General features: G+C 37.6%; 1 protein-coding gene across 1 annotated transcript; it reads left to right on the forward strand.

Annotated features, from left to right (window-relative positions):
• The first annotated feature begins 92 nt into the window (after positions 1–92).
• EIF2S1 (eukaryotic translation initiation factor 2 subunit alpha) lies at positions 93–27,759 on the forward strand. Its single transcript, XM_015453235.4, has 8 exons — positions 93–217; positions 4,476–4,717; positions 15,909–15,988; positions 17,932–18,083; positions 21,916–22,022; positions 22,851–22,948; positions 23,713–23,856; positions 24,562–27,759. The coding sequence occupies exons 2-8, from the start codon at positions 4,477–4,479 to the stop codon at positions 24,685–24,687; spliced, it is 948 nt and encodes a 315-aa protein (XP_015308721.1). The 5' UTR covers positions 93–217; position 4,476; the 3' UTR covers positions 24,688–27,759.
• Positions 27,760–27,865: the final 106 nt, after the last annotated feature.

A 27,865-nucleotide genomic window follows, 5' to 3' on the forward strand; every position in this document is an offset into this window, starting at 1 on the left:
CTTGTTCTCGGAGGACCCAGACTCTATGGTTAATGATGAAGAGGGGTCTCTATTCGTTCAACGCTTGCGCAATACGAGGAGGTTCCGCATGCGCAGTCGGGTGACCGAAGCGCACGCTGAGGAGGATCGGCGGCCGGTGAGGGAGAAGCAAGTCTGGTCTCTCTGATTAAAGAAGGCGGCTCTGGTCTCCACTGCGGGAATCACACACATACCTCAGGTGACTAATCCCAAGCTCGGTTTCTCCAAGAACTCACTTTGGTTTGTGTCCAGTGACATGGGTGTTCGAGAGCGGGTAGGCCCCGGGCTAACACCTCCCTTTCCCGTCCCTGCGCGGGAAGTGGCTGGACAGCACCGCCGCCACCCGCGCTGTCGTGGGCCTCGTCGCCGGCTCCGTGTAGGTCATCCTGTGTTCCAGAGGCGTCGTTGTTCCAGCAGAGGAATCTCGTAAAGGAAAGTGGGCCGAGTGGATTGTACAGCCTCTACAATATGCCGAAAGTGAGAATGCCTTGACGATGGGGCGGCCTCGGGAGAACGTCGTGACACCCTAACTCTTACCCCCAGCTCAGGACGCTGAGCAGTTTGCTTTTTCCAGGTCTGAGAATTCCATCTTTTCTTCCGCCCCAACAGTTCTACCGAAATTTTCCCCTGCTTCTCAGTGGAAACCAAACTGGACTCTTACCTGAGAAACGTGTGGGACGGGCACCGTGTTGGAAAGAGCGGGGTCCGAGTAGTTTTTCATCTGATAATTGAATGAGTCACCCTTTGAATCAAAACTAAATGAGACTTGAGTTTATTACTGTTACTATCAGTTTGTTTTATGTTGGCGACAATGAGAATAGAACTGTGTGAAGCATATGTTAGGTTAACTATGCTAAGCATAACAAAAAACCTAAGATAAGGAAATATTTTCGGGTTAAATACACAGTCATCCCTGGGTCTCTTTATCCACAAAATTTAGGCTTTTAAAATTTTTATTAAGCAAAAGACATGGTTTTTTCGAGAAAAAGTATAGCAGAGAAGTCTATATTTTCTCTCAATTGAGTTGTTATTCAAGGAAAAATCTCTGTGTCAGTAGTTTGGGGATGACTTATACCGAACTTTACTACCTATTCTCAGTTCATCTGGTGCCAAAAGATGTAGTTGTCTCATGCACAGTAATGTTTATAGAGATTTGGTGATAACTTTCTTTTTCAACTATAATGATGAAATAAAAGCTTTACTTATGTAGCACTCCTGTACCAAGAACTACCATTCAGAGAGCATTCCTAATACGTGTTAGATCCAAATTAGAATTATCACGAGAGTTGTCCCCATCACATGTATTTTGGAAAGGAATGTGAACTTCTATATCCATTATAGCAGTTTGACCATGCACTGTTTTGAGAAAGAAGTTCTATCTACCATTTGTCCTGCAAAATAACTGACTAGCCAGGGTATTTGAAATTAGCCCGGAGTTTGGTTGATATATTTTGAAAGGTGGCTGATACTTTTACATCAGAACACATAAGAGTATTATAATGTGTTGTGATATTGAGGTTCTGTGGGTTAAAGACATTCTGGATTTGATGTCGATTATCTTAAGAAAGTATTATAATTTAGTATTTCTGTTCCTCCTTTTCCTGTTCATTGCTTCACTGTGCTCCTTTCATAGTACTTCATATTGTAATCATTTGCTTGCTAGTTTGTTTCCCACTCTAAACTTAGGTAAGAGTCTTTTTTTTTTTTTTTTTTTTTTTGAGACAGAGCGTCTGTTGCCCAGGCTGGAGTGTAGTGGCACGATCTGAGCTCACTGTAGCCTCTGCCCCTGGGTTCAAGGGATTCTCCTGCCTCAGCCACCATAGTAGTGGGATTACAGGTGCCTACCACCACACCCAGCTAATTTTTGTATTTTTAGTAGAAATGGGGTTTCACCATGTTGACCAGGCTGGCCTCAAACTCCTGGCCTCAAGTGATCCACCCACCTCAGCCTCCCAAAGTGCTGGGATTACAGGTGTGAGCCACCGCGCCTGGCCTGGTAAGAGTCTTTCTTGTTGACACTTCTTGAGGACCAAATAAAATAAGTCAGAATGCTGTGAAAAAGATAAAGAGATGAAGTCACCTAGTGTGACTTCGATATTGCCAAATGTTTTTTTAAGTAAAAAAAAATAAGTTATTAGCATTTCATTAGGCAGTATGTTGAAAGTTTATCAACCAATATGCAGGTTTTTGTGGTATGGATTCTTTTTGTACTTAACTTCCTGTCTTTGCTATGAATAACTTAACCATCAACAGTATTCCTTTACTTACCCTTTATGTTGCAAAGAGACTTGTGCCTCCTGAAGAAATAGTATTCATAGTCATATCCCTTCAGGATTCTTTTACACGATTGCCCGTGTTTTTTAACCATCAGATTAAGCCTTGCTTCCCCTAAAAGCGTCACCTTTACTATTTGGAGAAACTTGGTAAGTAAATATGGTTTTCACCTGTTAAATGTCTTAAAACTGTTCCGTACATTTCTGTAACATAGTTTATTTTGATGCCCAATTTGAAACTTTTTAGCTCTCAAATTTGAGAACTTTACATGCACATATTCAACAACAGTTTCCCCACCACCCCCACCCCCACCCCTGAAAAGCCCTGTTTAAAAATGAAACAACCAGTCAGCTGTTTCTTGGTGGGTAGTTCTGGCCATTGAATGTCTACTTATCTTTGTTTGCTAAATCCCTATTTTGTAGGGATTTTGTATTCCCTACAAAGAAATACATCTCTGCTACTGTCATTAATATGCTGCTTTTTGTTGTTAAACCAATGAGTACTAATAGTTTGCACTTATTGGTGTCACATACTCTAGCACTGAATATATATATATATATATATATTCATGTTGCTTTTAAAGTAAAATGTTTCTAATTGTAATATGTTTATGAATAGTTTTGAGAGAATATAGTCTTACTGATAAGAGGACAGACTCTGGGCCGGGTGCGGTAGCTCAAGCCTGTAATCCCAGCACTTTGGGGGGCCAAGACAGGCGGATCACGAGGTCAGGAGGTCGAGACCATCCTGGCTAACACGGCGAAACCCCATCTCTGCTAAAAATACAAAAAACTAGCCGGGCGTGGTGGCGGGCACCTGTAGTCCCAGCTACTCCAGAGGCTGAGGCAAGAGAATGGCATAAACTCGAGAGGCAGAGCTTTCAGTGAGCTGAGATCAGGCCACTGCACTCCAGCCTGGGCGACAGAGCCAGACTCCGTCTCAAAAAAAAAAAAAGAGGACAGACTCTGGATCCAAACTTCCTGGATTCAAATCCTGACTCATCACTTCTTAGCAGTATGTGAAAGAACAAGTAACTTAACCTGTGCTTCACTTTTTTAATCTAGAAAATGGGGAGAACTAGGGAGAAAGTTGTACCACAAGGAGATAGGCAGTGACCAGATCATATAGGATTCTGTAGGTAGTGAAAACATATATAAGTCAGTAGCAAGCCACTGGGAAGATATAGGCAGGTGCCAATTAATAAGTTATTAAATTAATTTTCACAAAGTTTTCTTAGGCCTTTAAGTTATGTTACTACTTAAGTTTTGAGCAGTGACAACAGTGAAGGTTAACAGAAAAACATGGAAATCATCAGCCATGATTAGTTTGAGAGCTTCCTTTTTAAATGTGCTTCTACCCAGATTATGATTTCAGGCTTGTGGATCATAGAAGGAGTAGTGCTGAAAGTAGGTTGGGTGGATCAAAGGGAATAATTGTAAATATCTTTAATGCTTGGAGGTTAAGAGAAACTTTAACTTTGTAGTAATGGAGATTAAAGCTATTCTCAAGATTAAGTATACCTATTCAATAAAAGAAAGGAATATTTGGGAGTATTGGGGATAAGAGAAGCTAGACATTGTGAATTCAAGGAAAAAAAATTATGAGAGGAGGAGGATGAATTTTAGTTTATTTTGTGATTAAGATTTTTTTAGTTTTTGTTGCTTTGACATGTGACACTAATTTGGGCTATAATAAATGACAATATATCATATGGTATATTGGTTAGGATTTAGGTAGAAAATCTTTCCTTTATATAGTGAGTGGTAGCATATACAATGTTTGCTAACTTCAGCGAAGAGTAGCTTTAGTTTTCTGATTAGTTATAATAGTGATGCTTCCCATCATTTGATATGCCTTAAAGTAGTATTTTACTCTTGAGGTATTCCTTTAATCCTTAGGTCTTGGAGTACTTTATAGATGGTCATTATTTTTTATGATTCCTCTGAAACTAATGGCAGAGAATCACCCAAGCATTACAAAAATGTTGAGCAAAGTAAAAATTAAAGCTTGGTTCATGAACATTATCTGTTTTCTGGTACCACTTAAGTTTCAAAGGATGAGAAGACTAAGACTAATAACTATTTTTTTCTTCATCTTTTCTTTCAGTGGCAAGATGTGGAAATTGATTTTTTTCTTTTTCATCTTAACTGAACACTTATTTAATTCTTTTGTTTAAATTGCAGAATGCCGGGTCTAAGTTGTAGATTTTATCAACACAAATTTCCTGAGGTGGAAGATGTAGTGATGGTGAATGTCAGATCCATTGCTGAAATGGGGGCTTATGTCAGCTTGCTGGAATACAACAACATTGAAGGCATGATTCTTCTTAGTGAATTATCCAGAAGGCGTATCCGTTCTATCAACAAACTCATCCGAATTGGCAGAAATGAGTGTGTGGTTGTCATTAGGGTGGACAAAGAAAAAGGTAAGTGAGAAAAATATCTGTAATATAAATTTCAGATTTAAAATGGTTTAAAAATACATTTTTTGTAAATTGCATGCGGCAGCTTAGGGAAAAAAAGCTCTTTTTATACTTAAACCTCTTACATACAAAGTGGTTAGAAAACCATGTCAATTAGCTATTTAAACAAGATCTCTTAAGTTAATAGTAGTTTAATTAGTACATCCTAGGATTTTATGGATCAAATAACTTGAATTTTATTTCTAGTGTTTATCAGGATTTTGGTAATTGAATCATGGTAACCAAACTTAAAGAGAGTACTAGTTCATTTACATTGGTAGATCTGAATATGTTGGATGCCTTTTTTCTTGATTTAAAGCTAAAGTAGTAATGAGATCTTTGGGTAAGCATGAAAATGGGGCAGATGGGTTTTACGAATCTTTTATATAAGCCTTGAAGAAGCAATATACTATGTGTGTATATACACACCTGAAATCTAACATTGTATATCTTGCTGGTAATTAGAATGTTTGTGTCTACCAAATCCTGTGGTATCTTTCAGACAGTTTTGAATGACTATCCATTTTTTACTTATTGGATTCCTTTTCTGGACCCCATGTAAATCATCACCTTTGTGAATACTGTTTTTTAAAACATGGTATACAATACCATTAAGTAGGTTTTAATTTCAGCCATCTTACTTTAATTTGTTAGGTGTTAGTTTTAGGTCATTAGTTACTATCATGTCTGAAGGGCTGCATATCAGTCACCTTGATTCAACTTATCCTTCTGAATCTCCTCAGCCGTCTAGTTTACTGATACTTTCTCACTTCTGCAAGTGATTAATTTTATACATACTGACTTTTTTTTTTATTATTATTATAGCCTTAGATGATACATAGATTTTGAGGTTATCTTATGCCTTAGGTAGTGACTGCTACTTAGCACATGGATTGTTTTAAATGTTTTGCTGTGACTTAGCTATAGCCCCACCCAAAATTATTAAACTACTTTGAGACTATTTGTTAAACTTACGTAAGTCTTCACATCACTGTCCTAGTAGTACGTAAAATAGTGTCTAATCTTGTACTTCGGTTTGTTTTGTTTTTTTTTTTTTTAAGAGTTGGGATCTTGCTCTGTCACCCAGGCTGCAGTGTAGTAGTGTGATCATAGGTCGCTGCAGCCTTGAACTCTGTTCAAGTGTTCCTCAAGCAGTCCTCCCAAGTAGCTGGAACTATATGCATGTGCCACCCTGCCCAGCTAACTTTCTTTGTAGAGATGGGGTCTCACTATGTTGCCCAGGCTAGTCTTGAACTGGGCTCAAGTGATCCTCCTGCCTTGGCCTCACAAAGTACTGGGATTACAGGTGTGAGCCACTGTGCTCAGCCTTCTTTTTCTATTGTATGAAATATATACAAAAGGAGGAATCAAATATGTTTTTAGTTGCAATCAGAAAAAATATGGAATGGCATACTTGCTTACATACAGTAGATACATGTAAAGCTATTTCCATAGCATTTGTTTGTATGGCATTAACTAAAACCAGGAAATGACCAAAATGGGGACTGGTTAAATAAATCAGTACAAATGCATGCAATGCAATTTTATGCAGAATGAGATCTGAATATTCTGTATTCTGATATGGAAGATCTCTACGATAGTATGAGGAAAAGAGCAAAGTGCAAAACAGCCTGTAGAGAGAATTCATTTTACTAGAGAATTAGGTCCTGCTAGATAAGCCTTTCGACGTAAATGCCATAAACCCTGAACAAGTATGAAAAATAACTACCTAAAGACAATGAGAAGCAGCCAAAAGCAGGCCAAACTTGAAAATTTGAAGGTGAGTCGACACTTACAAGAAAGGATATGTTGGCCGGGCATGGTGGGTCAAGCCTGTAATCCCAGCACTTTGGGAGGCTGAGACGGGCGGATCACAAGGTCAGGAGATCGAGACCATCCTGGCTAACATGGTGAAACCCCATCTCTACTAAAAATACAAAAAAACTAGCCGGGCACGGTGGCGGGCACCTGTAGTCCCAGCTACTCGGGAGGCTGAGGCAGGAGAATGGCGTAAACCCGGGAGGCGGAACTTGCAGTGAGCTGAGATCTGGCCTGGGCGACAGAGCGAGACTCCGTCTCAAAAAAAAAAAAAAAAAAAAAAAAAAGGATATGTTTTCTGTTTTACACCTTTTTTTTTTTTTTTTTTGACCTCAGTACATGTTGAAGACAGCTTCAAGCTGGGCATTTAAGGTTCTGGCGGAAAACTTATGGTCTTATTGGCTTTAGAACTGGAGGCAAGAGTTCTTGACAACCATAGTAGATGGAAACTGGTGGTGGTAGTGGTGAGGGTTAGAGAAAGGAGGCAGGCACAAGGGGAGAGCCCCTAAGTCTGTGTATAAATTCTTCCCAAATCTCTGGTTTATCCCCGAACTACTGAAACACAGGGTGAACTCCAAGTAGCCTAATAAGGAAAAAAATCTGAACAGATTTCAGTTGCTTACCATCTGGGGAGACAGAGCGTATAGTTTTGAGTTCAGATGCTGACTGCCTGCTAAAACAAAAAATCTGTATTCTTTTTTTTTTGAGGGGGGAGAAGGGTAGGGGATGGAGCCCCGCTGTGTCGCCAGACTATAGTGCGGTGGTGCGATCTCAGCTCACCGCAACCTCCGACTCCCTGGTTCAAGTGATTCTCCTGCCTTAGCCTCCGGAGTTGCTGGGACTACAGGCACGCACCAGCATGCGCAGTTAATTTTTGTGTTTTTGGTAGAGATGGGGTTTTACCATGTTGGCCAGGATGGTCTTGATCTCCTGACCTTGTGTTCTACCCGCCTTGACCTCCCAAAGTGCTGAGATTACAGGCATGAGCCACCACCCCCAGCCAAAATCTATTCTGAAGAGGAACATACAGGAATCCAGAGTCTTTGCCACAGGTCCAGGATACAATGCAAAATTGCTAACTATACAAATAAATAGGAAAATATGACTCATACAGAAGAGAAAAGCAACCAATGGAGACTGACCCAGAGATGATCCAGGGATTGGGACTACTAGACATGGATTTTAAGGCAGACATTATAAACTGCTCAAGCACATTAAGGAAATATGCTTGTAAAGAATGAACAAGGCCGGGCACGGTGACTCACGCCTGTAATCCCAGCACTGTGGGAGGCCGAGGCGGGCGGATCACGAGGTCAGGAGATCAAGACCATCCTGGCTAACACGGTGAAACCCCGTCTCTACTAAAAATACAAAAAATTAGCCAGGCGTGGTGGCGGGCGCCTGTAGTCCCGGCTACTTGGAGAATGGCAGGAACCCGGGAGGCAGAGCTTACAGTGAGCCGAGATCGCGCCACTGCACTCCAGCCTGGGCAACAGAGTGAGACTCTGTCTCAAAAAAAAAAAAAGAATGTACAAAGTGAAATCTCAGAGAAACTAGAAACTTCCACAAAGAACCACAGCCAAGTGTCACTTAATGACACGAATACATTCTGAGATAACGTATCATTAGGCAATTTTGTTGTGCAAGCTTCATAGAGTCTACTTAAACCTAGATGTGTAGCCTACTACACACCTAGGCTATATGGTATAGCCTATTGCTCCTAAGCTACAAACCTGTACAGCCTGTTACTGTATTGAATACTGTTGGCAGTTGACACAAAGGTATTTGTGTATCTAAACACAGAATACACAAAGGGTACAGTAAAAATACAGTAGAAAAGATAAAAAAATAGTATACCTATGTAGGGCACATACCGTGAATGGAGTTTGCAGGACTGAAAGTTGCTCTGGGTGAGTTAGTGAGTAAATGATGAGCAGGTGTGAAGGCCTAGGACATTACACTACTGTAGACTTTAGAAACACTGTACACTTAAGTAACACTAAATTTATAAAAACTAAATGCGCTACATCACTAGGCAATAGGAATTTTGCAACTCCATTATAGTCTTATGGAACCACCATTGTATATGCAGTTCAGTGTTCAACAAAATATCATTATGCAGTGCATGACTAAATATAAATTCTAAGGCCAGGCACGGTGGCTCATGCCTGTAATCCCAGCACAGTACTTTGGGAGGCCAAGGCGGGTGGATCACTTGAGATCAAGAGTTCAAGACCAGCCTGGCCGACATGGCAAAAACCCATCTCTATCAAAAGTAAAAAAATTAGCCGGGTGTGGTGGCATGCACCTGTAATCCCAGCTACCTGGGAGTGTGAGGCAGGAGAATCGCTTGAACCTGGGAGGCGGAGGTTGCAGTGAGCTGAGATTGCGCCATTGCACTCCCGCTTGGGCAACAGAGTGAGACTCTTGTCTCAAAAAAAAAAGAAAAAAAAAAAAAATATATATATATATGTATGTATATGAAATGAAAGAGGAGAGAGAACAGAAAATGGATTTGAAGAAATAATGGCTAACAGTTTCCCTTATTTGTTGGAGAAAAACACAAATTTACAAATTGAAGAAGCTCCACAACTCTTAAGCATGATAAATGTTATTAAGATCATATCCAGGTACATCAGACTATTAATACTGAAGAAAAAAGGTGAAGAGAAAAATCTTGAAAGTAGCCCAAGGAAAAGGATGTATTACCTACAGAAGAACAGTGATACAAATTACTATGGTGTTCATACTAGAAATAATGGAGGCCAGAGCATTGAATGATATCTTTAAAGCACTCAAACCAGAATTGTGTATCTAAAGGTAATACTCAACAATGAAAGTCAAAATGAAGACATTTTTTGGTAAATAGAAACTAAAGACGTGGCATGGTGGCTTGCACCTGTAATCCCAGCACTTTGGGAGGCCAAGGTGGGCATGTTACCTGAACTCACAAATTCAAGACCAGCTGGGGCAGTGGCAAAACCTCGTCTCTACAGGAAATACAAAAATTAGCTGGGCATGGTGGTGCACCCTGTAGTCCCAGCTACTCGGGATGCTGAGGTAGGAGGATGGTTTGAGTCCAGGAGGCGGAGGCTGCAGTGAGCCAAGATCATGCCACTGCACTCCAGCCTGGGCGATAGAACCAGACCTTTTCTCAAAAAAAAAGAAAAGAAAAAAAAGAGAGAGGTAAAGGAAGTTCTTTAAACTGAAGAGATGTGATGACCTGACATGGAAAATACATAGGTAAATGTAAAAGACTATTTTTGCCCTTCTTAGTTTCTTTAAAAATACATTTAACTATTTGTCTTATTTGTGCCTGTTGGGATTGTAATCTACAGAGGTGACTGAGTGATGACACAGGCCAATGTCCTTGAAAACTTTTACTACTTATATTGCCTGAGAGAAGGGGGCCTAATATGCCATGCAGGGCCACATGGGGAAGCACCAGTTTTAGTCAGGAGTCACAAGGAACTAGGGGGAAAAGTAGGTCAGAGCTTTTATTGGAGTTTCTGCAGGAAAAGCAAAGCAGAGCAGCTTAAACGACTTGCATTTGCCTAGTTTGAATGCTTTTGGCAGACCTTGGGGCATAAGGACTGCCCTGCTTGTCTAATACCTGGCCCTTGACTTACAACAGGGAGAATTTTGACTTGGTGTGTGAGTTTATGGGCTCCAGATTGGCTGCTCTGCATAAGAAAGGCATGCTCCCAAGCAAGCCCTTTGCTGACTCCTCCCCACCTGATGGAGGGGCAGTCTCTCCACAAATATCAGAGCCTCAAGGATACAGAAAATAAGAAAATATTTAGTTACTCCTAATAATAAATATATAGTTAATACAGTTGGCTCTGTGATTAATGGATGCCAAATAGTTAAGTATAGAAGCTAAGAAAACAATACTGTTTAAAGCAGACTTAGTACACTTGACAACTTAATCACAAAGGCCAGGAGGTGTGGGGTAAATAGATCTATATGATTCTTAATGATTCTTACATTTTATGTGCAGTAGTAAAATTAACTCTAAAAAGTTAAGTATGTGTATTGTAAATTCTGGAATAACCATTAAATAAGCCAGTTGCAGTGGTCTGTGCTTGTAGTCACAGCTGTTTGGGAGGCTGAGGTGGGAGAGTCACTTGAAACCAGTTGTTCAAGACCAGCCCAGGCAACATAGTGAAACTCTCTCTCTAGAAATAAGTAAAATACAAAGATAGACTATTGTAAAAGCCAAAGATATATTAAAATGGAATTCTAGAAAACATTAACCTAAAAGAAAACTCAAAAGAACAAAACAAAAACCAGAAAGAACAAATAGAAAACAAATATCTAAAATGTAGGTATTCAGTTATTGATATAACTGAATTCATTTATATCAGTAATTAAATGTAAATCAAGTAAATATTCCAGCTAAAACGCAGAGATTGTTAGGATGAATTAAAAAGCAAGACTCAATGATAATGCTGTCTACAAGAGACATACTTGGTTGAAAATAAATGGATATAAAAAGATATGCTATGCAGACAATACCTTAAGGAGACAGTGTCTCAATATTAGATAAAGTAGATTTAAAGACACAGTATTTTCAGATTTAAACAGGGATATTTTGTAATGATAAAGGGTCAATTTGTTAGAAGGAAAACAACAGTCATCACTGTGCATGTGCCTAATAATAGAGTTCAAAATGTAAAGCAGAAATTGAAAGAATTCAAGAGAGAAATAGAAAAATCTATAATCATAGTTGGAAGTTTGAACAAGCTCTGAACAATTGATGAAACAATTAGACAGATCACCAAAGACTTTGACTTGTTTGATACTTAGAACACTGCACCGAGAAAAGGCAAAATACACATTATTTTCAAGTGTGCATGACATTCACCAAGATAGACAATAAGGTGAGCTATAATATTAATACAACTCTAAATAAATTTCAAAGGGTTGGAATACAAATATGTTCTGTAATCATGCTGGAACTAATTTTGAAATCAGTGTCATTATATATTGGGAGAGAAAAGTTTGTAATATTAAATAAGCCCTTCCAAATAATTCATATATTAAAGCCTTAGGGGAAAATTTATAGCTTTAATTACTTATATTAGAAAAGAAAAAAGATCTAAATCAGTTACCTAGACTTTCATTTTAGAAGATAAAAGAAGGGAAAGGTAAACTCTTAAGTAGAATAAAAGAAATAATAAGTATAAGATAATCAGTGAAATAGAGTATCAGAAAATCAGAGAACAGTAACAAAGTTAAAAACTTGCTTTTTGTTTTTTTAAAAAAGAGCAAAATTGATAAACCCCTAGTTAGGCTGATGAAGAAAAGGAAAGAGAACACAAATTACCAATCTCTGGAATGAGAACAGAGTTGTCACTGCAGATGCTACAGTCATTAAAAGGCTGATAAGGGAATATCATTACCAATTTTATGCCAATCATCTCAACCAACAAATTAGGTGAAATTAGTGAATTCCTTGCAAAATTTTACTTACTGAAACTGACACAATTTAAAATAGAAATTTCGAGTGTCCTATATGTCAGAGAAATTGAATTTATTGTAAAAAACCTTTTCATCAAGAAAACTCGGTCCTGACCAGGCACAGTCGTTCATGTCTATAATTCCAACACTTTGGGAGGTTGAGGTGGGCAGATTGCTTGAGCCCAGGAGTTCAAGACCAGCCTGGAAACATGACAAAACCTTGTCTCTACAGAAAATAGAAAAATTACCCAGGCATGGTGTTGTGCACCTGTAGGTCAGTCCCAGAGAAGCTGAGGTTGGAGGATTGCTTCAGCCCAGGAGAACAAGTCTGCAGTAAGCCAAGATCATGCCACTACACTCCAACCTGGGTGACTAAGACCCTGTCTCAAAAAAAAAAGAAAACTGTAGACCAGATGGTTAAATTGATGAGTTGTATCAGACATTTAAGGCAGAAATAATGAGTCATAATACAATTTCAGAAAGTTAAGGAGGTAGGCCAGGCACGGTGGCTCACACTTGTAATCCCAGCAATTTCGGATGCTGAGACAGGAGGATCGCTTGAGGTCAGGAGTTCAAGACCAGCCTGGCAATATAGGGAGACCCCATCTCTATAAAAATTTTTAAAAATTACCTGGGTGTGGTGGTGTGTACCTGTAATGTAGTTCCAACTACTTGGGAGGCTGAGGTGGAAGGACGGCTTGAGCCCAGGAGTTTGAGGCTATAGTGAGCTGTGATCATACTGTTGTACTACAGCCTGAGCAACAGAGCAAGCCTGTGTCTCCCACAAAAAAAAGAAAAAATTGAGAAGGTGGGAACACTTCCAAAATACAGTCAGTACAGTCACATAGTGCTTAATGACAAGGATACATTCTGAAAAATGTCTCATCATGCAATTATCATAGAGTGTGCTGCTTACATAGACCTTGATAGTATAGCCCATACACACATGGGTTGTTTAGTATAGTCTATTATTCCTAGGTTATAAACCTGTACAGTATGTTACTGTACTGATTAGGTAGTTGTAACACAATGGTAAATATTTGTGTACCTAAACACAGAAAAGGTACAGTAAAAATACAGTATTATAATCTTACAGTACTGCTGTTATATATGCAGTCCATTGTTTACTGAAATGTTATGCAGTGCATGACTAATTTTATGAGGCCATCATAACCCTGATAAGAAAACCCGACAAAGACATGTTTTTGTGAAAAAGCAAATTACTGACCAAATATGTGATTAGCATAGATAAAACAATTAATAAAATATGTTTTTCAAATCCAACAATGTTTAAAAAGGATAATAAAGCATGACCAAGTGGAGTATATGGAATGCCAGTTTGGTTTAATAGTCATAACTTTACGCTGGCTGGGCATGGTGGCTCAGGCCTGTAATCTCAGCACTTTGGGAGGCCTAGGTGGGAGGATCACTTGAGCCCAGGAGTTCGAGACTAGCCTGGGCAACATAGCAGGACCCCACCTCTTTTGTTGTTGTTTCTCACTTCTTTTTATTTAAAAAAAATTTTTTTTAAGTTTATATGTGCTTTTATATGATCAGTTAATTAACAGAAGTACAAAGGCAGCTGATCAAAGAAAAAAATTATCTTTTTAACAAATGGTGCTGGGACTACTGGATGTCCATAGGCAAAAAAGAAACTCAATTCAAACACCTCACCTTATACAAAAGTTACCTTAAAATGAATAATAGATGTAAATGTAAACTTCTAAATACCTCTAGAAGAAAACATAGGAATCTTTCTGACCTTGGATTAGGCAAAGATTTCTTAGATAGCATACTAAAAGTGTTATTCATGAAAGGAAAAATTGATCAATTGAACCTTATCAAAATTAAGAACTTATGTTCTTTAAAGACACTGTAAAGAGAATAAAAAGACAAACCAGCATATTTTAAAAACTCTTGACAACCTAAAAAAAATCCTGTATATAGCTGGGAGCAGTGGCTCACGCCTGTTATCCCAGCACTTTGGGAGGCCGAGGTGGGCAGATCATGAGGTCAGGAGATCAAGACCATCCTGGCCAACATGGTGAAACCCCGTCTCTACTAAAATCAAAAAATTAGCGGACATGGTGGTGCATGCCTGCAGTCCCAGCTACTCAGGAGGCTGAGGCAGGGGAATCACTTGAACCCAGGAGGCAGAGTTTGCAATGAGCCGAGGTTGTGCCGCTGCACTCCAGTCTGGCGACAGAGTGAGACTCCATCTCAAAAAGAGAAAACCAAAAACAAAACCTGTATCTAAACCATCAGTTTTTAAAGGAGCAAAAGTTTTGAATAGATACTTTGCCAAAGAAGATAATTGGATAGCAAATATGCACATGAAAAGATACTGAACATCATTAGTCATTAGGAAAATGCAAATTAAAACCACAGTGAGATGCCACTGCACAGTCAATAGACTGACCTTTTAAAAATCAGTTGAGACATGGAGCAGTTCTAACTGCTCCACATTGCTTATGGGAATGCAGAGTGCCGCATTCACTTTGGGAAAGTTTGGCAGTTAAAATTAACATGTACTTAATGTATAACGCAGCTGTGCCATTTCTAGGAAAATTTATTTTCATAAAGAAACTTGTATCCAGTTTTTAGTGGCTTCAGGGGTGATGGAACTTGATTTTGGTGGTGGTTAAATGACTATTCTTTTTTTTAAACACAAAGAACTTAACACTAAAAGTGGTGTATGTACACTATATGTAAGTCATACCATTTTTAATGAAACTGCTCAGAATCTGAAATAAAATCAGTGTATATGAACAGAATATAGGAGGAAAACTATCAGCATTTTAATAGATGTGAAAGAGCATTTGACAAAATTTGTCACCAATTCATAATAAAAAGTCAGCAAACAAAAACTAAAAGAGAATTTCCTAATCTGATAAAAGAGTGTCTAGAAAAACGCCACAGACTTATGTCCTCCAGTATTGAAAAAGAAGACATTCACTGTCACGCTGTTACTCAGCATTGTACTGGAAGTCATTGCCAGGCGCAGGTTTGTAGGTTTCAGCCGTTTTTTGGCTACTTGACCTTGACAAGTTACTTAACCTCTCGTGGGTTTTAGTTTCTTCAGGTTAAAAAGAGGTGGGGCTGTGGGAAATAGGATGATAATCTACCGTGCAGGATTGTCGTGAGGGTTCAAGGAGATGTTTAAGCACCTAACATATATAAGCACCAACAAGTAACGTAGTTACTTGTATATGATAGTAATACAGTAGATTAGTTTTAATTTGTTCAGTGTGTGAGTGTGTGTGGAGGGTTGTGTGTGTGTATCTTCTGTGAGGATAGCCTCTTTCTTTAAACTAAATGAACATCTTAGTGAATTCCTATTCTGGAGAAGGAAAAGGAAGAAATAGGGGAAAGCTAGGCATTTTGACTAGCTTTCATTTGGATAATTGAAAATTATTAGTTCTCTCCAGTAAGGTAATGGAGAATATATAATTACCTGATAATAAAAATTTATTTCTGAAAACAATTCAGAATATCTCGTCTTGTACAGACTGAGTATCCCTTATACCCAAATCCAAAATGCTCCAAAATGTGAAACTTTTTGAGCATCAACATGACACTCAAAGGAAATGTTCATTGGAGCATTTCAGATTTTGGATTTTCAGATTCAGGATGCTCTGACTAGTAATACATTGCATATATTCCAAAATCTGGAATCCAAAACACTTTTGGTGCCAAGCATTTCTGATGAGGGATACTCAGCCTTGTAATACTTATGCAGTATTTTGTTGATATGATTTTAGTAGGAAATAATTGTAAGTATGCCAATCAAACACTTAATTTGGTCTTCAAAGCTGGTTACAATAGTGCAGTGGCACCTGGACAGAGATAAGTTTTTCAAAATTTTTTTGTACAGGATATATTGATTTGTCAAAAAGAAGAGTTTCTCCAGAGGAAGCAATCAAATGTGAAGATAAATTCACAAAATCGAAAACTGTAAGTTGATCTTTGAGTCAAATTAGTCCACTATCTGTGAGTTTAATAAATAATTTGAAATCTTAATTTCAAAAGAGTATGACTACGGTGTTTTGTTTTGTTTTTTTATCTCATACTGCTGCTACCTTAAAGTATTGCTTATGATCTAATATTCTCAAATCAATACTAGAAGTGTTTTGAAGCCATTTTAGGTTAAATTAACTGTGGGTGACTTCAACTGGTTTAACTTGTTTCCAATTGGAATGCCTCATAAAATACGGGGTTTTTTTGTTTGTTTAAATAGAAATGAGGTCTTGCTATTTTGTCCAGGTTGGTCTCATACCCTGAGCTTCAAGTGATCCTTGAGCCTCGGCCCCGCAAAGTGCTGGGATTACAAAAGTGAGCTAATGCGCTTGGCCAAAATACAGTTCTTGATTTTCAACCCTGTTCTGGGATAAGGGTAACAGAGATAGCCAGCTGTTATATGTTAAAAATGAACAGGGGTTTATAAAATGTCTGTGAATCCAGGAAAGCAAGGCAGAGGCCTGTTACTAGTTTTGGGTTTTTTCCCCTCCACTAGTTTATTAGGATTATTTCTTTTTACTTTTTTTCTTATTTTTGCTGTTACTTCCTACTTGTCATCCACAGTAAGCACCAGCAAAGCAAAGATAGCCGTTTAATTTCTTCACATTTCTTCTGTCAGTATTTCTCTTTTCTCAGGCCCTGTTTAAGTTATCCTTCATCCTCTACATCTTCCGTTCTGTGTGTGTGTGTGACAAAGTCTCGCCCAGACTGGAGTGCAGTGGCGCAATCTCAGCTTACTGCAACCACCTCCTCCTGGGCTCAAGCGATCCCCTCGCCTCTGCCTCCCAGAATGTTTGAGATTACAGGCGTAAGCCAGTGTGCCCAGCCTATCCTCAGTTCTTAGTGGTACTGTTTGTATTGCTTCTGTTTTCTTTGCCCTTCTCTGGTGTCTGTTCTTTTCTGCTATGAGTGTTTCTGTCCTCAAGATAAAATATCAAAAAAAAAAAAAAAAGTTTCAATGAAGAGATTTAAAAAAATCATGCTTAATCCCAGTAAAAGAGAAAATGAAGGTCTAAAAGCCATCAGTTACCCAAATCATTTCCTTTGTTTTAATGATGTATTTACAGTTATGCAGTGTGGTTTACACATTTGAAAACACTGTCAGTAAAATCTCTTCTTAATAAACTCTAGGACCTTACCACTTAGAATGTAGTCTCTGAACTAAGAGCATTGGCATCACATATTTTTTAGAAATACAGACTCTCAGGTCCCACTAACTTTTGAGAAGCACTTTTCTGGGAAAATTCCATATTTTTTTGTCTCCTTAGGATATTATTAAAATGAGTGTGTTAATAGATCTTATCGAGATGTTAAAATGGAAGACTTATTCAATGTCAGTATCTTTTCTCACTCAATTTTTATGTGTAACTATGATGAAGACCTTTTTAATACTTTTTCTCTGCACCCTATGTTAATTTTAGGAGGTAAGAAAAAGTTTGGCAGGTGGGTAAGATTACAGCAAAAAAAAAAAAGAGCTTTTAATCCTGATTCTGTCCTCATGAAGTAATAACAACAACTTGTATTTGTATAATAGTTTTCCATTTATAGTGTGTGGTTTCTGTATATTTGATCTATGCGAGCACTCTCTGTAGTAAGGAGAGATACTAGTATCTTCTTTTTCCAGAGGAGGAAACAAGTTCAGAGATACTGTGTTATTGTCAAGACTTGATCCAGGTCTTAGGACCCTAAATTGTATACTGTCTCTACTTTTTATACCCATTTAAAGTGAATATTTCCCTATGGAGAAAGAACTTATATGGAGATCTTTTGTTGTTAAGGAATTATTGTAGTAAAATTATGTTATTTATTAAAATGTAAAAATATTTATTTTTTATAGATCCCTTATCTTTGAATTATTAAGCTTTTCATTTTATTTCTAGGTTTATAGCATTCTTCGTCATGTTGCTGAGGTGTTAGAATACACCAAGGATGAGCAGCTGGAAAGCCTATTCCAGAGGACTGCCTGGGTCTTTGATGACAAGTACAAGAGACCTGGATATGGTGCCTATGATGCATTTAAGCATGCAGTCTCGTAAGAATGCCTTCTTGACTCTCCTTCTACCTTGCTATCACAACTCTTAACCTGATATTTAACAGCACAGCATCCATGTATAAAGTACTTGCCAATTTTAGATTAAAATATTTTGTGTTGGCCAATAAATGGGCCAATCCTATATGGTCAAGTCTGTGTAGTTTTATGTATCATAGTTATGTAGATTCATAAACTATATGGTTTATCTCAAAAATTTTCCTTTCCTGGTTATTGTCCTAAGTGGCTATAGGACTAAAGAGCATGTGTCACCAAAAACTATAACCTCTTGTTTGCTCTACCTCTTTTGACTCCTTTGACTTTCAGCCCACACCACTTGACCCAGTCTTCCATGTAGCCTTAGCCTGGGCCTTACTATCACCAGGATTTGCTCTGCCACTAAAATCTTTAATTCCCACTTTCTGTTCTTTTGCCCCAGCCTCCTATTCATCTAGCTCTCAGTTGGTCCTATTATTTGTCATCTTAATTCTGTATGTTAGGCTCTGATTCCAAACCTTTTTTCTCCCTGTCTTTTCACCATTTCCTGCCTTCTCTTTCTTATCCAACATAGGCACACCATGATCCATCATTTCAACGACTTTCTTGCCATTATTATGAGCTTTTGCCCTGTTTTTCCTTCTGATACATCCAGCCTTGGATCGATGTTCCGGCCTTCTCTGTACTTGTAGAGTGCTGCTAGGAAAAATCACAGTCTTGCAGGTTGGTCCACTGCATATTCATGGTCTCCAGCCTCAGCTATTCCACATTCTCTCTGCTCCTGGTCAGTTCTTCTATAGTGGCTATTTTAGAGCTTTTCCATGTTCTTCCTCGGAAAACCACTCTATCCCTGTTCCCTGCCTCTTGGCTGGTATGCTCACTACCTGTTTTATTTTATAAAGAAAATAGAAACCATTGCACAAGAACTACTTTTCCACTATCTCAACAAACTGACATATCTCCGTCCCACCTGTCATTTCTTCCTATGCTGCTGTCACTGGAATTTGTGTCCTTGCTCTCAAACTAATCTTGCCACCTGTGCCCAGCCATTGCTCAGAGATCTCTATCAGTCACTTTTTCTCTTGGGTCACCTTTCCCTTTATTGGTTTTGCTCCATCAGCATAAAAATATCTCTGGTTTCTTCCATTTATACTATAAAACACACTTCTCAACTTTTCCTGTACTTTCTGTTGGAGCAAACACTGCGTCCTCTGCTTTTAACAGCCACACTTGGCTGTGCGTGGTGGCTCATGCCTGTAATCCCAGCACTATGGAGGCTGAGGTGGGAGGATTGCTTGAGGCCAGGAGTTGGAGACCATCCTGGGCAGCTTAGCAAGACCGCCATCTCTAAAAAAAAAAAATTAAAAGTAGCCAGGTGTAGTAGCATGTGCCTGTAGTCCCAGCAACTTGGGAGGCTGAGGCAGGAGGATCACTTGAGTCCAGTGATTTGAGGTTTCTGTGAGCTGTGATTTATGATTGCACCACTGCACTCTAGCCTGGATGACAGAGTGAGACCTTGTCTCTTAAAAAAAAAAAAAAAAAAAAAAAAAAGCCAGACTCTTTCAGTTCTCTACACTTGCTGTCTCTTTACCTCCCACTCCTTCCTAAACGTTAAGGGGTAGAGGGGAGAAATAAAGAGAATAAGTAGGACCCAGGACCGTTAAGAGTCCCCCAGCAAGCCAACTCATCTGGGGTTCCAAATCGCTTCAAGTTTATTCTCATGTGACTTTTTATTTATTTATTTATTTTATTTATTTAATTTTTTTTTTTTTGGTATATCACGTGGTAGAAAAGGTGGAAATAGTAATAATAACTAACATTTATATAATTCTAACAACGTATGGTATAAATGCTATTATTATCCTTTTCTTACAGTTGAAGAAATTGAAGCTGAGATTAAGTAATTTGTTCGAGGTCACACAGCTAACAAATCATAGAGCCAGGCAGTATTCAAACGCATGCATTCTGGCTCCAGCAGAGTTTGCACTATTAGCTATTAAACACAACTTTATATTTCTGTCCTGCAGTCCTCAGTACATTTCTTAATTTCTCTCAACTGTCATCATCTGGCCTCTTTAGTTACCTCTTTAACTTCTAGCTCCAGCAACCCCTTGTTACCACTAAGCCTTGGCATGTGTTACTCCCTTTTCCTTAGCACTCTTTTCTTCATTCATGTAGGGACTGTCCAGATTTAACTAATGCTAGTTCTTTGCATTTTTTTTTAATTACATAAAATTTCTCACATAGTTGGAAACAATGTTTTACCTTTCCAGACTTACTTTCCTCACTTATCAGTGATAACCACTATTCTGAAATTATTATGTGTCAATATCATTTTTTATTGTTTTACTACATATATGTGTCTATAATCGTTATTTAAAATGTAACCTATTGTATCTTTTTGTAGCTTGCATTTTTACATATAAGGCTGTTACTAAGCAGGATTCCCCCACATTGATAGGTGTATACTTGATCCATATTAATCTCTGTATAGTATTTCATTGTGAGAATATTCTTTATCTGTTTCTATTAGAGTTGTTTAGGTAATTTTCCCTTTTGTCCCATTTGTCAAACAGGGCTGTGATGAATACCGTATGTGTCTCTATATGTAGTTGTTTCAGAGTTTCTAATATATATGCCTAGGAGTGGAATTGTTGGGTCATAGGATTGATTATATATCTTTAAACTGACTTGGTTTCACCAAATTATTCTTCAAATTGATTCTACAATTTATATTCCCTCTAGCATTTGTATAAGTATTCCTATTTCCCCTCATCCTTGCCACAATTTCATATATATCTGATTTTTTTTTTCTCGTTTTTCTAATCTAATGAATTCACAGTAGTATCTTCTGATTTGCTTACTCCTGATTGTTGGAGAGGTCAACAGTTTTTCATGTTTATTGACCATTTGTATTTCTTCTATGAAACATCTGTTCACCTCATTTGCCCATTTTCTGTTTGTCATCTTGTTTCATAGACATTTATGTTGGTTTGTCTTCTTGTTACTTTGTTAGCTGAGTAAAAGTTCCCTCTACCCAAATTCTCTTGCCTTTTATTCCTAACAAGACCCCTTGCTTATTAAGCCTGAAGCTTCCTCATGCTATTCCTTTTTTATATGACGTAACTTTCTTTTTTTCTTTTTAATAGAGATAGAGGTCTTGCTATGTTGCCTAGACTGGTCTATGAACTCCTGGTCTCTGTGATCCTCCTGCCTCAGCCTCCCAAAGTGCTGGGATTACAGGCATGAGCCACTGGTGCCCAGCCTTGTGTATCATAACGTTTTTACAATAGCTCTACCTTACTTTTTACAGTGCTACTCCTCTTTTAGTCTTATTTCATATTTTCATCTGTTCACTCATTCAGCAAACATACCAGTTAATAAGACCCTGGTCCCTGTCCTGTGGCACTTAGGAAGGTCAGATGAAATGCTACTTTTTGCATGAAGCCCTTCCTGACCTCATTAACTGGAAGTAATACCTTCCTCTCCTGATGCCCACAGACGTACTGTTACATTTAAAAATTTTTCCATGTTTTTTTTTCTATTCAAGCTAGATAATAAACTCCTTGAGGCAGGGACAGCTAATTGCATGGAAGTAATCAATTATAGTAGAATATTAGATGTGTTAGGCATTAAATTGCTTGTTCTAGTCAGATCACTAAAATGTTGATTTCACTAATAACCAGTTGGGGTATAAGTGCAAAGCTAAGATTTGAATTCTAGTTGTGACACTACAGCCTGTGCTTAACTATTGTATGCATTGTTCCATGGTGTTTGGTTTCACATTTATCAGTAATATAACCTTGACCTTTTGTTATTTATTTATGTTTTTGACCAGAGACCCATCTATTTTGGATAGTTTAGATTTGAATGAAGATGAACGGGAAGTACTCATTAATAATATTAATAGGCGCTTAACCCCACAGGCTGTCAAAATTCGAGCAGGTAAATGATTTTCTAAATGATTTTTACAATATTTTGCATGCATCAAAAAAGCTATTAAATAATGAGACTTACCAAAGTATATGTTGCTACATCAAAATCTATAAATTTTTCTAAATGTTTGTTTTTTATAACAGAAGCTTAAGAAATTATTTTGGCTTCTGAATCATAAAATTTATATATTGACACAAGTAGAAACAGTCTTGTGAGTTCAGCTAACCTAAAGGTAGCCCTTTTTTTAAAAAGAGGGGTTTGATTGTTTTGTTTTAGTACATACTTTAAAATATTCCAAATGTTTACAAAGATGGGACGTACCATGCAGAATTTTCTCCCAACTAGCCTTTTCCACCCAGTGTATCATAGGTACCCTTCCATTGCAGAACATAGGAATCTTTCTCATTCTTTCTTATGCTAGGTAATGTTTCATAGAACAGATAAACCTTAACATAAACCAGTCCCCTCTTGATGAACATGTAGGTTGTGCCAGTTTTCTCACGTTACAAGAAAAAAGCTACAAATTAGCACCCTTATATTATACATACGTACCCACTTACACAAATGTTCTTCAAGACAGATTCCTAAAAGTAGAATTTCTTAGTCAAAGGGTAATACAATTTCTGAACCGTTTTAGATAAATTGCAGTTACTGTTAACATTCCATCTTTACCACACTCCTCCTTCCCTCCATTTTATAAATAAGGAACTGCAGTATAGAGAGGTTGGATTCAGGGTATTTGAATACTAGTATATCTGCCACATGTTTGATTTCCTTTAAACTTTTAAGTATTTTTTGCATTTTTTGGTATCAACTTTTGAACTTTTGTAATTGTAGATATTGAAGTGGCTTGTTATGGTTATGAAGGCATTGATGCTGTAAAAGAAGCCCTAAGAGCAGGTTTGAATTGTTCTACAGAAAACATGCCCATTAAGGTGAGTTGTCAGTTGTCTCCCTTCCGACTGAAATGCCCACCTAAACCAAATAGGATCTTTGATCTTTGTTTCGATTTTTTTTTTAATCACGTTTCATAACAAAAGTGGGTTTTTTTGCTCTTAAAATTGAGCAGTGGTTCTTGGTAATATTTCTAGATATTTGTGATTTATGTTTAGGCTTTTTTGGTTTCTACTGTTACTATCACAGTGGATGGAGATTCCTATTGGTAGAAAGCCAGAGATGCCAAACCTCCTTTACAATAAAGGGTTGCTGTGCCCAAAATACTGATAGTACTGTAAAAAAGAGTAACACTTTCTTCTATCTGTACACATACAAATTTTATGAGGTTTGATCAGAATCTTTCATTAGTGATAAAATTAACTGGATGACTGTAACTCAGAATCTCGTAGAAGGATTCTTCCATCAGTTTAATTCAGAGACAAATTATCCATTATACTGATGATAACTGCAGTTAATTTAGCTACCAAATGTAACCCAGAAATGATAATTCTTTGTATTCAGTATTGCAGTGGACTGTTTATACTGCATTAGATCCCTGTATTGATTTGCTTTTGCTACATTAACAGATCACCCCAAAACATAATTGCCAATTCTGTAGGACCCTAAATTTCTGTCCTATAGAATTGGCAATTACATTTTGGGGTGATTTGTTAACACAGCAGATTAATAAAATCTCAAGCATCCTAATAGTTGTGGGTTCTATAGGTACATTCATAATTGAATTTCTGTCTTTCTCTTTTAGATTAATCTAATAGCTCCTCCTCGGTATGTAATGACTACGACAACCCTGGAGAGAACAGAAGGCCTTTCTGTCCTCAGTCAAGCTATGGCTGTTATCAAAGAAAAGATTGAGGAAAAGAGGGGTGTGTTCAATGTTCAAATGGAGGTGAGATCAATAGATTCATTTTTAATAATGACTCAGGAGGTTTCTAAAAGGAGTTCTTGTAGGTAAATAAGAGCTGTCAGCCTTGGAATGTCATATTGTAGGATGGTCATTCAGGCCTTTGATCACTAATGGTGTTAGGGGTCACCCCCCACCCCCAGCCAGGAGGAAGGGAATAAACAATATAAATGAGAAGTTTTTTTATTGTTTGAATTTGGATGTGGCGTATCTAAAATTTGATCTCACAATTGGGGAAAAAAAGTTGTCTCCTGTCTTTTCCTTGTCCAACAAGAAAGAAACGTGTGTGTGTGTGTTATATAATGGTTCCTTCTATGGAAAGGACTAGTAAGCTAGTAAGTAGTAGTTTGAGCCTGGAAGATGGTTTTTTTTAACAGGACATCTATTTGTGGTCTTGAAAGATACAGCCACTGGGGTTATTTCATGTTTTCAGTTTTAGCTTATAAAAATGAGAGAAAATAATTTTCCATTTTAATACATACATCCTTTTTCTATACTATTCTCATAAGTTTCACCTATTATTTATGTAATGGAATTTATTAGTAACGTCACTCAAAAGTAAACAGATATTATGATAGAGTTGTTAGAAAAGTGTTAAAGAGAGAAAACATTAGGCAGTAATAGTATTGAAATTAAATTTGTATAGTATTTACTACTTCAGTTTGAAATTATAATACTCTGCTTCCACAGCCCAAAGTGGTCACAGATACAGATGAGACTGAACTTGCGAGGCAGATGGAGAGGCTTGAAAGAGAAAATGCCGAAGTGGATGGAGATGATGATGCAGAAGAAATGGAAGCCAAAGCTGAAGATTAACTTTGTGGGAAACAGAGTCCAATTTAAGGAACACAGAGCAGCCCTTCCTGGCTGTAAATCCCAGACTTGAAAGTTTTCCAGTATTGAAAACTTCAAAGCTGAATATTTTTTATTTCTAAGTATTTAAATGTTCTAACAGATCGGAACATGAAATGCCCTCCTAAATGTCAGCTGTTGTCACACAGTAGCTCCAACACTTTGAGCATTTTTAAGGGAGTGGCCTCATTTCACTAGAGACAAATCTTTAACAATAGTTCTAAAATTGGGCTTGTGATTTCCATTTCTGATGTCTCCAGATTGGCACCCCTTTCTAGTTCAATGCCTCACGAGATTTACCAGGGGCATCCAAAGCAAACAATCCCAATCTTTCTATATAAAATGTATTCAAACAAACATCAAATAAATTTCTGGGATATTTAACTATAGGCTTCTTCCTTCTTGTCACCAGTTAAAAGCATTTTGAATACTAAGACCCTAATTCTTTTATCCTTATTTTAGTCTTGACGTGGAACTGTAGGAGCAGGTGAATAAAGGATCTCTATAACAGATCCTTTCAAAAGAAGAGTTTAGAGAAAATAAATTTAACCACAGTGCAAGTTGACCCTTAGCGGGACAAAGCCTTAAAATGCAATGGAAGAATTAAATTGGTTCTGTGCCTTTTATCTATTCAAGATTGATGACAACTTGTGTGAGAGAATTTATCACACCAAGTCCTTATTGGTATAATAAGCTACTTGCCTTGAGTTTATAATTTAGGGTGGTAAAGTATGTTTTTAAAATTTAAAAAGCAGCTGCGTTTTTTAGTTGGAGTATCATCACCCAATTTTTGATTTTTATTCGTGATATCTACTAGGTGCCACCTAGAGCTCCAGTTCTTTATAACAAAACAGGGATCTGTTTGAACACTTACTATTGTTGGTTTTTTTGGTTTTTTTTTTTTTTTTACATGTTTCCATTTCTGTCTTCAAGAATTAATTTGTACATAATAAGTTTCATAGGTAACACATTATTTGAAGTTACAGCTACATTTAGTCCGGTGTGGAAAATCTTCAGTTGCTTTGGTCTGCTTGTCTTCATAAATTTATTCTGTTACGATACTTGAGGTACCAGTTGTATTTAATTTTATTCATTATCCCTAGATAGCTATTAAGATACTTAGATTAGACCTAACCCACCATAGTCAATCCAAGACTAGACTACTCAATATTAAAGGGTCTGGAAAATAGAAGAGTGTGTTGGGCAGATAGTTTGTACCATTTATGAAGGTTTGCTCCTTTGTTAAATTTAGCAGCCTGTACTAGCTTTTGAAATCCAAAAGTTTTAACTTCCAATGGCTGGTTTCTGAGAGAGTGCCATGATTGCTAGCCAGCATTCCACATTGGGAATATGTAGAGGAGAACCTGGATGTACTTAGTGGCACATAATTTTCACTTCTGTCTGTTGAGGCATCAAAAAAACAAGTTTAGAAAGCTGGCAACATGAAGAATGCATTCAAAATATAACAGGTGCTCCTTTGTTGTACACAGAGGAATTTTTTTTTTTTTGAATTTTTTACTGAAATTTGTTTTACTTCAAAAGCCATAACTTGAAAAATACTGGTGGCATCGATGGTGATTTTTATCCCACGTGGGCCTTTTGCTCAGTTCCATGACAATTTTGTAAATTGACCCTAGCCAGAGAATAGATCAGTATTTCACTGATACCATGAGGAAAAGAACAAACAAAACTTAAAGCGTGCATACACCTTGCTAACCTAAAAGCAGGGACAAGATAAATATGAGGACAAGTTATACACCCAGTTCTGAATAACTTGAAGAACAGGCTTGGCAAAGAAGTAAGTTTATCCAAATCTTGACTTTCTGCCAGGCACAGTGGCTCATGCCTGTAACCCCGGCACTTAAGGGGCCAAGGCAGGAGGGTCACTTGAGGCCGGTGAGCTGTGATCACTCCAGTGCACTCCAGCCTGGGTGACAGATCAAGACGCTGTCTCAAAAAAAAAAAAAAAAGCCAAAAGTCTTGAATCTCCCATCAAAGCCTTTTCATTAAAAATACGATTTCATCTACTCCTCACTGTACCTTTCATTGATGTCAAGTGGCTATCAATTAATATAGCTGAAAATTAGTGATAGTTTGGGTCTCATTTATGCATAAATTAATTGAGAATGAGTAATGGCCAGGAGGAAATACGAATATTCAAACCAGTTTTTATTCTTTCTTTTTTTTTTTTTCTTTTGGCAAATGGTGTTATATTGCCCAGGCAGGTCTCGAAATCCTGGGCTCAAGCTGTCCTCCTGCCTCTGCCTCTATAAGAGTATGAGCCACCATACCCCACCCAAACCATTTTTCATATCAGTTATAGCAAAACAAGACAAGCCAGTTCTTAAGTGAATAATGTTCAAAGATAGATCCATAGAGACATGCTAAGCACTACATCATGGTAAGCAGAACAGTTATTACTCAGCTGCCATACTCCAGCCATTCTACTTTTACACCAAGAACAAAATGCCTGGAGATTTTTTTAAAAATACAAATGCCACTACCTTGCCGAGACTTGTTCACTGATTTGCCCCAACCCCAAGGTAATGGTCATCTACTTTGCAACCTATGGAGATCCTGATAGCTCCCATACAAAGTGAGGCACACGTGCCAATTTGGAGGCAGGAAGCCATCAAACTAAATGTACTTTAATTCAGATAAACACCTATCGATATTCAAAAGGCAAAACAAAAAAACTAATTCCAAGGGCATTAGACCTTGGTGAAATGCCAAATGGAAAATGGTGCTTTAAAAGGTAGTCTCTTACCATATAAGGAATAAGTAAAACATTAGCTTGGGATTTCTCATTATTCAGGTCAATGTTTAAGACACGATTAACAAGAGACAGTTCGAACTATTTAAGAGGACAAATTTTTACTTAAGCACTTTGAAGTATCCACTCCCCTTAAATGTAAGTTATGTATTTTATCTGTTGATTAAGGGGAGGTCCAAGCATTTGTACTTGGCAAGAATGCTGGCAATAGCTTGTGCCAGATTACTGTATAAACTTGAAAGGAATAAAAATGTTCTTAAAAAGTATTGTATGATACAGACTTTTCACTACAGATTAACCTCCCAACCGGTGAAGTTTCTTGGTACCTATTTGTCTCAGCTTATGTTCATTTTAAAACCAAAATTTAAT

The sequence above is a fragment of the Macaca fascicularis genome, chromosome 7, assembly GCF_037993035.2.
Source record: "Macaca fascicularis isolate 582-1 chromosome 7, T2T-MFA8v1.1".
In the NCBI taxonomy this organism is placed as follows: Eukaryota; Metazoa; Chordata; class Mammalia; order Primates; family Cercopithecidae; genus Macaca; species Macaca fascicularis.